General features: G+C 39.2%; 1 protein-coding gene across 3 annotated transcripts in view; it reads left to right on the plus strand.

Annotated features, from left to right (window-relative positions):
• Positions 1-10,009, plus strand: part of LOC118902559 (C-type lectin domain family 2 member D11-like) — a 25,882-nt gene extending 15,873 nt beyond the window's left edge. For all 3 annotated transcript variants that reach the window (XM_036867044.1, XM_036867042.1, XM_036867041.1), the window contains 4 exons: positions 4,793-4,912; positions 7,045-7,220; positions 7,794-7,900; positions 9,397-10,009. In XM_036867044.1, the coding sequence (XP_036722939.1) occupies positions 4,793-4,912; positions 7,045-7,220; positions 7,794-7,900; positions 9,397-9,541 (548 nt within the window). In that variant the 3' untranslated portion in view covers positions 9,542-10,009. The remainder of the gene's footprint in view (positions 1-4,792; positions 4,913-7,044; positions 7,221-7,793; positions 7,901-9,396) is intronic.
• The last annotated feature ends 288 nt before the right edge of the window (positions 10,010-10,297 follow it).

The raw sequence follows: 10,297 nt of genomic DNA on the forward strand, positions 1-10,297 counted from the left end.
AAACCTAACCACCAGCAAACCCTTTAGCATTTGTAGTTTATAGAAAATTTGATGAGAAAGAAAAAGAACATAGCTCACACGTGTTTGTATTTCAGTCCAGCAGAAAGAATACCTTTTACTGAACCTCTATTTTCTGCTAAAAACAAGCATTTCCTTCTTTCTTCTTTCCTTCTCCCCTCCCTGAATTTTATTTTTTATCAACAGGATATTGTAGTTCCTGAAACACAGGGTTCATGCTTAATGAAAAAGAAAGTGCTTAAAGAACGTTAATGGTTTTCTAGCTAAGTCAAGTGCTTACATAGCTGAAATTATTTGACTAGTGCAAATGTGAAACCTATTTTTTTGAAATTTAAACTGTTCCTGTAAGTTAACTAAGTTTTCTAGAACATGAAAATAAAAGTTAAAACCAGTAGACCAGTAATATGGTTCATTTCTCTGTTCTTCTGTGAGATAATTCCTGACACCATTTTTCAAACTAGAAATTTGAAGGTGGTTGTGTTCAGAGTGTAATACAAGAGGCATATGAATTTAGAGGGAGACAAAAAGAGGACACACCAGAGGAGAGTGTCAGGAAGGAAGAAATTTTCCTCTGCTCTTCTGGCTGGTTTAAGAATTAAATTGACATGAGATAAATAACAGGAGAAAATTAAACAAAGGTTTAATAACATGTATACATGGGAGAGACACAGGAAAACTGAGTAACTGACTAAAATGGCCAAAAACTTCACCTTAAATACTGTCTCCAGCTAATGACAAAAGATGTTGGGGGTAGTGGTTTGGGACTTAAAAGGGGAGGAAGGTCATTGACATGGAAATGGAAAAGCAAATGTTTGGTGAATAAATGTTTGCTGGGCCACACAGAGACAAGGGACACAAGAGCGGACTCTGATCTTTAGGCCATTTCCAGTTTCCCCCATCACGCTCACCTCCTAATCTGCAGAGATCTCTGGTGATAGCTCTATTCCAGGAACAGGCCTTCTATCTAAATTCTTTTAGGCAGTTAGGGGGATGGTCAAAGATTCTTCCTGAGTCCTTGGGGTCTTGATGGTTTTCAGCTTGAAATAATCCACACGCCAACGAGACATTTTGGGGTGGCAAATTTTATTCCCCTACAAAAAAGGAGAAGAGAAGTATTAATAAGTAAGCAAGAAAGAGAAATGGAACATGAAACAAGGGAGGGTGTTAGGAGCTAGATATAGGGAAATAAAGGAGAAGAAAAAGGGGGGACTTTTAGAAGATTAGTAAGGGGGCAAATAGGAGATTTACTGGAGAGGTGGAAGGGGAGATGTACGTCTTACTCTTCTAACAAAGAAAAAAATGATGCAAGTCATAACATACTGAGTTTCTAAGACAGTTTTGCTTTAATGTAGAACCGGAAAGAATGAAGGTCGAGATTTTCTTATGGAGCCAAAATCCAAATGTCATTGTATACTGTTTAAACAAGCCAATCCGATATTTTTTTCCCCCTGCCTAGCATTTAAACTGAGGCTTCCTATCATTCTGGAAGATATACGTGAAGTGAGTGAAATGTAGTGGTTAAAAGAAAGTCAGCAGGAACTTTTTCAAAGTATAGTTGGCATTCAGTAAAATTCACTCTTTTGGGTTACATTTCTATGAGTTTTGACAAATACATATAATCATGTAACCACATCACAATCAAGATATAGAACAACAACAAAAAAAAGATATAGAACAGTTCCACCCCCCTCCCACGCCCACGCCCTTTGTAAACATTTCTTTCCCGTTCCCGCACCCTTTGGCAACCACTGATCTGTTTTCTACTCTTGCTTTAGAAGAATGTGTATGGAGTCTGACTGTTTTTCACTTGGCATAAAGCATTTAAATTCATCCATATTGTACTGTGTATCAATAGTGTGGGCTTAGTAAAGGGAGACATTATTCACAAGGACTCTTGCAATAGGAAAAGTGCTCTAGAAAGGTTCTCATGTTATAAATAGGGCAAGAAGGGGAACAGAACACGTGTGGGGAAAGAAAGCATGAGTGTGAAGAGCAGGTGTCACTTCCAGAGTTAATACTTCTCACTTGTGTTCCAGGGACACGTGGTCATGAGCACACACGAGCTGTTACTCATCTCAGTGCTTTCTTTAGTGCTTGTTTGCATTTTCAGGCAAGCCAGAATTTGGGGGTCTTTGGGGAGGAGAGGGGCTCACTAAAATTTATCAAGCCAAAGCCAAATAAGAAATGAAGAATTTTGAACATGTTACCGGGTGCCAGCTCGCTTAGCTTGCCTCACGACAGGCCAATGAATCGGAGAGGGGGTGCTGAGGCAGAGAGTACAACTGTACTCGGAAAGCCAGCAGACCGAGAAGATGACCTGCAAGGTTTAATCAGTCCTGTTTTCAAAAACTTCTCCAGGATTGGCTGAATTCCCTTTTGGGCCTCTTGTCTCAGAGGATATTGTTTTAGATTAGGCGTCCCAGCGTCCCTTTTTAATGGGATTTGCGTTGGTGTTGCATTTTTGGTCTTCCCTGGAGTGCCATCGGCCCACGCTTCTGGCCTTATCTTTTCATAGACCTCAGGGGGAAAGAGCTCTGTCTCCTTCTCTGGGGTTTCCATGAGCACCTTTTGTAGGCTTAAATCGTGCTCCAGTGGGACCCTGATGTCAAGCTGTTCTGGGGAAAAAGTTACTTGAGCATTTAATTTACGAAGGAGATCTCGTCCCAAAAGGGGGATTGAACACTTGGCATGTATAAGAAGCTATGTTTCAGGCTGAGGTGCCCTAGTTGGCATTCCAGAGGTTGTAAAAACGAACAGTTTTGTACTTCTCCAGAAATTCCTGTGACTGGGATAGACTGAGATGTTTTCTGTGCCACTTTGGTGTTTACCACAGAATATGTGGCACCCGTATCTATTAGAAAGTCAGTCAACTTGTTCCCCACTGTCAAAGTGGGGAAATTAGAATCAGACGCCTCAAGTCCAAGGGAGTCCCTGGGCCTCTTCATTCATTATCAGAGTGTTCCTCTCTTTTTACCATATGTGAGGCTCCTGTTTTCCTTCTATTATTCTTTCGTCTAGGGTAATCTCTTTTCCAATGCCCTTCCTCCTTGCAGTAAGCACATTGTTCCTTCCCCAATGGTGGCTTCCTTTAGGTTGCTCACCTTCTGGGAATTCAATGCTGCTGCCAGAAAAGGTGCATTCCATTTTGCATCTTCTTGCTTCTGTCGTTGTTCCCTGTTGTTGAATACTTTAAAAGCAACATCTACTAATTGAGAAGGGTTCATTCCAAATGCACCATCTAACTTCTGTAATTTTTTCCCTATATCTGGGGCACTTTGCCCGATGAAAGTCATATTTATCATCCTTACATTCTCAGGGGCCTCAGGGTCTGCATCCGTGTAGCGCCTATAAGCTTGATAAATCCTTTCTAGGAACTCTGTTGCATCCTCATTTGGTTTTTGTTTTATCTCCTGAATCTTGTTTAACCTCTTTTGTCTAGGTACCCCCTTTTGAAGACCCACTAAGACACACCTCCTGTAATGTTCTAGAAGTGGCATGCCCCCACTATTAGGATCCCAGTTAGGCTTAGCAATAGGGACTGACAGATTTGCTTCTGGAGTTCCATTTGGATCTACTAGGTGGAGCTGGTGTGCTTCCTCTCTACCCTTGTCAATGACCATCCTGCTTTCATCCCCAGTAAGCATTATATTCTTAAGAGTGTGAATGTCTGCCCAAGTGGGATGGTGAGTGGCAAATATGGAGGTGAATGAAAAGTTCAGTCATACAGAGTGGGTCCTCTCAGTAAGCAGCCTTATGGTTTTTCCAGTTAAGCAAAGCTGAAGTCGAGAATGGATTGTGTATCCATAGGAACCCAGGTGGTTGGCCGTTTGCATTAAGGCCTCCTACAGGGTATCGGCGCAAGGGAAATTGCCCTGCTGTGGATGTGCCTCCCGGTTCAAATTCAGGAAGCCCTGTGTGGAAGCTGTCTGAGGCTGCTTTATCTGCGTGGAATTGCTGGAGTAGGCAGGAGCTGAGATGAGGCATGGGGGTTGGTGTGCCTGGAATCCTTGGCTCTTGGGAAGATATTTTCATGTGCAGATAATCTTCAAATTGATATTTCTACCGGGAGATGAGCGGATGTCACTTCTAGAGACACTTTCACTTCTTTCCAATCTGTATGCCTTTTATTTATTTTTCTTGCCTTATTGCCACTGATAGAACATCTAGTAAAAAGTTAAATTGGATTGGTGAGAGCAGACTTCCTTGCCTTGTTCCTGACCTTTGGAGGAAGGCGTTTACTTTTTCACCACTAAGTATCATGCTAGCTGTTCTTTTTCTGTAGATGATATTTATCAGGTTAAGTCCTTCAATTCCTAATTTGTTGGGATTTGTTATCTTGGATGAATAATACATTTTTCACATTTTTTTCTATATTTATTGAGATGATCATGTGCTTTCTCTTCTCTTATTTTGTTAATGTGATGAATTATATTGAGTAATTTTCTAATGCTCCTTTCAGTATTTCTAACCAGATCTCTTATTTATGGAGGTAAATCTGGATCATTTGTATGTTTCTTTTCCATCCTGATTTCTACTCTTTTTGATTCTTATTCTCTCATTAGCTCTTCTTCCAATAACTGGAAGATTCTCTAGGGGAAATAAAACTCAGTTTCTTGGGCCATGGCTCTCATTTGTGGACCTGGACCTTTTGTGAAGGGGGTTGGCAATAGGGGAGTTGAGGTACAGCTGACTTTACAGGTTGATTCTGTGATAAATTTAAGTTTTTCTTCCTAATACCTTCATGAGATTGAGATTATGACATTTGTATTTATAGGTAAAGGCCTCCAAAGAAAATGCCTACCATTTACATCTCCTGTAATCCCGCTTTACTGTTGCATCATCATTATTATGTTCCTAGCTACAATTGTGATGGTACTTTCCACTTTTCTGGCAGGTGAGTTACCTGTTCTCCAAACTTTACATGTTCTTCACACATTTATGTTGTCGATAAATACTTATTGAGCTCCATTATGTACCAGGCACCGTGTGAAGTGCTTGAGGTATATCAGTGAACAAAACACGCAAAAAATCCCTGCTCCTAGGGAACTCATATTGTAGCAGGAAGACACAGATACTATAATATAGGGGTAACAGTTTGAGGAATACAAGTGGCCAGGGTAAGCCTCATTGAAAGGATGACTTTTCAGCAAACTTTTGAAGGTGATGAAGGAGCCATGTGGCTATATGGGGAAAGCATTCCAGGTGGCAGGAACAAGCAGAATCAAAGGAGGAATCTCCTTGGTATGTTGGAGGAAAAACAAGGAGGCTTCTTCAGCTAAAGCAAAATGAGAATGAGGGAGAGTAACGGGCTGGGGGTCAGGGAGATAATAGCCTTATGAGTCAGTTAAAGACTTCAGCTTTTATTTTGAGTGTAGTGGGGAGGATCAGGAAGAGGCAAATTGTAGGAGAGGAATGTCATGATCTGAATTTCACTGTAGAATAATCATTTTGACAGCTACTTTGAGAACAGATTGTTAGAAGAAAAAGTAGACTCAGGAACACCTATTAGGGCAAACTTGTAGAAATCCAGGCCAGAGAGGAGCGTGGCTTGGCCCTGATGGTAACAGTGGAGGTGGGACTAGGTGCCAGAATCTATCTACTTTGAAAGTTGAGTCAACAGTATTTCCTGTCAGATTGGATAAGGGAGGAAAAAGTGAGGTTATGGAACAAAAACATCTATTCTTCCCATAGCTTACACTCTGAAATCTTGCTGGTTTCAGAGCATCTAACAAGGGCCCAAATATTTTTATATATATTTAACAGAAATATGTATAAAACAAAAAACTACATAGGAAACCCTACGTTGTATTTTTGGTACTAAAATCAATATTTGAACTGTGTTATGTTTTGTCTACTAGAAGGTTTTATACCTCCTAAGAAATGTACCATAGTAAAATCTAGGAAAGGCAAGGAGTTTGCCTTTCTTTTGTCAAGAGTAAGAAGGACTGATATTAAGGAAGATGTGGGAAAGGGAATCTGTATGATACTAGGAAAGAATACTACAGAAATTAAATGCTACAGAAATTGATTTCCTTAAAGCCATTAGTGTCCGTGGACCCCTGGGAAGTCAGATACACAGGTACTCTGCTTGAAGTCCAGTGGACTGATGACTTTTGTGCCTGGGATAAGACTGTCAGTGATGACTTAGAAAGGCAACAATTGAATGTACGTACTTCAAGACTGACCTCAGGGGTAAAAGATCACGATATAAAATATATATATTTATTCACATATTAGTTTCTGTAGGCCATTCTGTTCCAAGGCAAATCCTCAATATAATAAAATCATTTAGGAAAAAAACAACTACTGCTAGCTTGCACTCAGCAAGTGATCATGGATCTCAATATTGTATTCTCCCAGAAACCAAAAAAAGAAAAATGATCTCAGAAAGGCCTGCTGTTTTGGCAAGCAGTGAAATGCAATCATATTTCCACATATTGAGTAGCAGTTGGTATTTGATAAATGGCTAAGGCTGGTAGCATTCCAAGAGGCATTAGAAATCTTAGTTGGTAGCGCATTACAGCTCAGCAATTCTGCACATAACCAAGAGCTGGACGGCGTCCACAGAGAGTATTTATTATGTAACCAGGCACTTGAGAATATGTTTCTGGAAGCAAAATAAGATGATGATAAGGGAAATTATGTAATGAGTGGTGCCATAATACATATAAAGGAAAACTATTCATCGGGAAAAACAAACACATTTGGGCATGGAAGACATTTTTAACAATTTGTCTACCTATAGAAAGTAGCCCCTGTTCAGATTTTAAGAAAAACAAAATGCTACTAGCAAAGGCCATAAAAGTACAAGAGTCTAGTTGATATTTGGCCATGTTTTTCTTCAAATCCCTCATTTTGGAATTTGGTTATACTGTACCTACACATACACATACACATGTATATATATATGTGTATACATACATAGGTTAAAAAAAAAGACTGACCTCAGGATGGTAAGTGGAAAAATAGATAAAAGGGATGAGAAAATGTATTTGTTATGATTCACTGTGTCTGTCCAACTTTTAGTGAGAAACACAAAGCCGGTCTCGTATGTTCTGTATGTCACCTGCCCAAAAGAATGGATTGGATTTGGAAGTAAGTGTTTTTATTTTTCTGAAGACACAAGGAATTGGACATTCAGCAAGACATTCTGTACTTCATTAGAAGCTGTTCTTGCTCAGTTCGAAACCGAGGAAGAGCTGGTAAGAAGTATTTTTGCATCATGTTCTTTGTTGAATACTTAAGCTCCCTGAGAAAGATATAGGCTGCATAGGGTGAAAGCTGAAAGATGAGGAAGGACCCCATTCCAGGCAGACTTGGGGGCATGGGATGCATATTAGTGCCTAATATTTGTTTGGGGTATATTCTCTGCCTGGAACCCTGTGAGACAATTTACATGCATTCTCTCATGTAATCCCCATAGTTAACCTTCAATTAGATGTACTGTTCCCATTGTACAAAGAAATATGGTAATCATGTAATTTATCATCCAAATTGGGACATTTTGGGAAGTGAAAGTGAGAATATTAATATTATGCTGGAACCACAGGCATAACCTGGGACTTTCCCAAATTGGGATGTATGGTCACTTTAATGTAATTTAGGATTAGAGGTATTTGAGTGATTTAAGCTGAGAAGTGGGGACTAGTCTCCCTCCAAAGTCTAAGCTTCTCAATTATACCAGGCTGCCACCCAAAGAGAGATGCTGGAGGGAAGAGAGACTCAAGAGTAATATGAAAGAGACACGTGTTCTTACTTTCTGTGTTTTATAATAGAACTTCCTGAAAAGATACAAAGGCCCTTCTGACCATTGGCTTGGCCTTAGAAGAGAATCATCAAAGCATGGTTGGAAATGGACAGACAGCACTGAATATAATGCCTCGTACGTTTTTAGTCTTCTTTTCCTTCTATTGTGTTTACATGTGGTTATGTGTGTGAGTTGTGTTTATGGGAAAATAAATTTAATATCATGGAAGGCTTACTGCTCTATGAGGTACAAAATAGAAATCCTTTGTATGCTCTTCCATTTATTAGCTGTGCCTTTGGAAGAACTTATTGTGATTTCATTGAAATCTTTAGCATGATGATGACATTTGACATAGTTTTTCCACTTTCATCCACTGACTTAAACTGTGCTGAAATCCCTATTTAGAATGTAGAGAGAACAGCTGATGCACAGCAGGGGTCCTACAATCCTAGAAAGCCACTGAAGCATTGATATCCACAGACCCTCAGTCCACTCTCCCAGCTGCTGCGTCCATTCACAAAAGGAAGGTCATCAGGGAACCAATGGGAATCCCCCCTAAATTATCTCTGGAAGGAACTTAGTAACATACCTCGGATTGTGAACACCTCAGTGGGGGTATTTTGAATTTAACCATTACATTGGAGCAGATAAAATATAAGGGCCCAATCACTTCCATCAATCAAAGCTAAGCCATTTTAAGAATTTACTATTAAGTAAATATTTTTATTTTCACACTTGTATGAAACAGGTCAGGAGAACACTGAAAATAATCTTCACTGAAGGCCACTGACAATGGAAGTAATCAATAAACAGTCAATAATAAGAATAGAAAAGAGTTTTATTTGAGCCAAGCTGAGGGCTAGCCCGGAAGCCCGCTTCGCAGATTACTCTGAGAAACTGCTCCAGAGAAGCAGCGTTTCCAGCAGAGTTTTATATTTTATATTTTATATTTAATATCTTGTCAGAACAGAGAACATTAAACAAGTCAGGGTTACGTTTCTTCAAGGTTTCAAATTAAAAAAAAAAAAAAAAAAGACCAGCATGTACACAGCCGGCCAGTATGGCCTTGGCCCCTGGGAAGGGAGTCTTATCATTGAAGGAGGACCAGTATTGGTGTCCCAAGAAGAGGGGCATTTAATCTTTATTTTTAACATGGTCATTCTTCACTTCTGGTCCATGTGCCCTTTTCTTTAATAATTAAAGCAGATGTACAAATGTATGTTTGTTAGGCCACAAACAGGCTATTTTAGATAGCATAAAATTCAAGTTAACTCATGTATAAGCCAGAATGACTTCCCTATATCTCAATATGTGATCATTTCTTTTATCACCGCCGATGGCAGCAGTTACAACAGCAAGCACTAGTTAAATACCTGATAAACAACATAACTGGATTTGGTATGGATGACGATAATCTTCTGATATTCAAGCAGGGACTTTGAGAATAGAAAAGGAACGAAATACAGACATGGTATATATTTACGAAGAAGCCACATGAATGACAGATTTTCACTTTTCTCTCGTTCACATTAAAAATACCTGGAGTAAGGGTGCCGAAGAATACAGAGGAGGAATGAATGTAGATGTCTGTCCAACCTATGCTTTTTTAATATTTTTGTGTTTGGTTTTAGGTTTGTCATCAAAGGAGTTGGGGAATGTGCCTACCTGAATGACATTGGACTTAGTAGTGCCAGGAACTACACACATAGAAACTGGATTTGCAGCAAGACAAATAATAATGTCTCCATAGACTTAAATACTTTAAGGACTTTTTAGGGAATTTCACGCACCGTCTCCAAGAGATGCATTATAAATTGTTATATACAGTTGCTGCTGTATTTCTTGGCCTGCCAAAAATATTACCAATGTGCATTTATAATACTTGTTAACAGCAAAAAGGCAAGCTATCCTTGAATGATGTAATACAGGGATTTGGAAGAGCATGATTCTAAATTAAGTAGGTGTTAAGTAATATGAGTTGATACTTATATTTTGAACCCAACAAATATGAATGAATTCCTCTTTTTCTATACAGACAGCCCTGTATTTGTACACATGGGACCATAAAAATGACTATGATAGCTGAAACGGTGCAAAATGATTTTAATAACCAATGAGAAAAGATACAATTGGTTAACACTTTCAAAATTCTCTTACTGTCAGTTGAAAATATATAGGGAAATTTTTAAAAGTACTAAGACTAGGGACTTCCCTGGTGGTCCAGTGGCTAAGACTCTGTGCTCCCAATGCAGGGGGCCCGGGTTTGATCCCTGGTCAGGGAACTAGATCCCACATGCCGCAACTAAAGATCCCGCATGCCGCAACTAAAGATTCTGCATGCCTCAACAAAGTTTGAAGATCACAAGTGCCGCAACTAAGACCTGGCACAGCCAAAAAAAAAGAGAAAGTACTAAAACTAATATTTATTTTAGACTTTGTATTTTAAAACATTAGAAACACTGAAAAAGTGCTTTTTACACTTTAATTCTTAGTGTTTATGTTTTAAATTACTGTGTGCTAAATAAATATTAT

Source organism: Balaenoptera musculus, chromosome 10 (assembly GCF_009873245.2).
Source record: "Balaenoptera musculus isolate JJ_BM4_2016_0621 chromosome 10, mBalMus1.pri.v3, whole genome shotgun sequence".
NCBI lineage: Eukaryota > Metazoa > Chordata > Mammalia > Artiodactyla > Balaenopteridae > Balaenoptera > Balaenoptera musculus.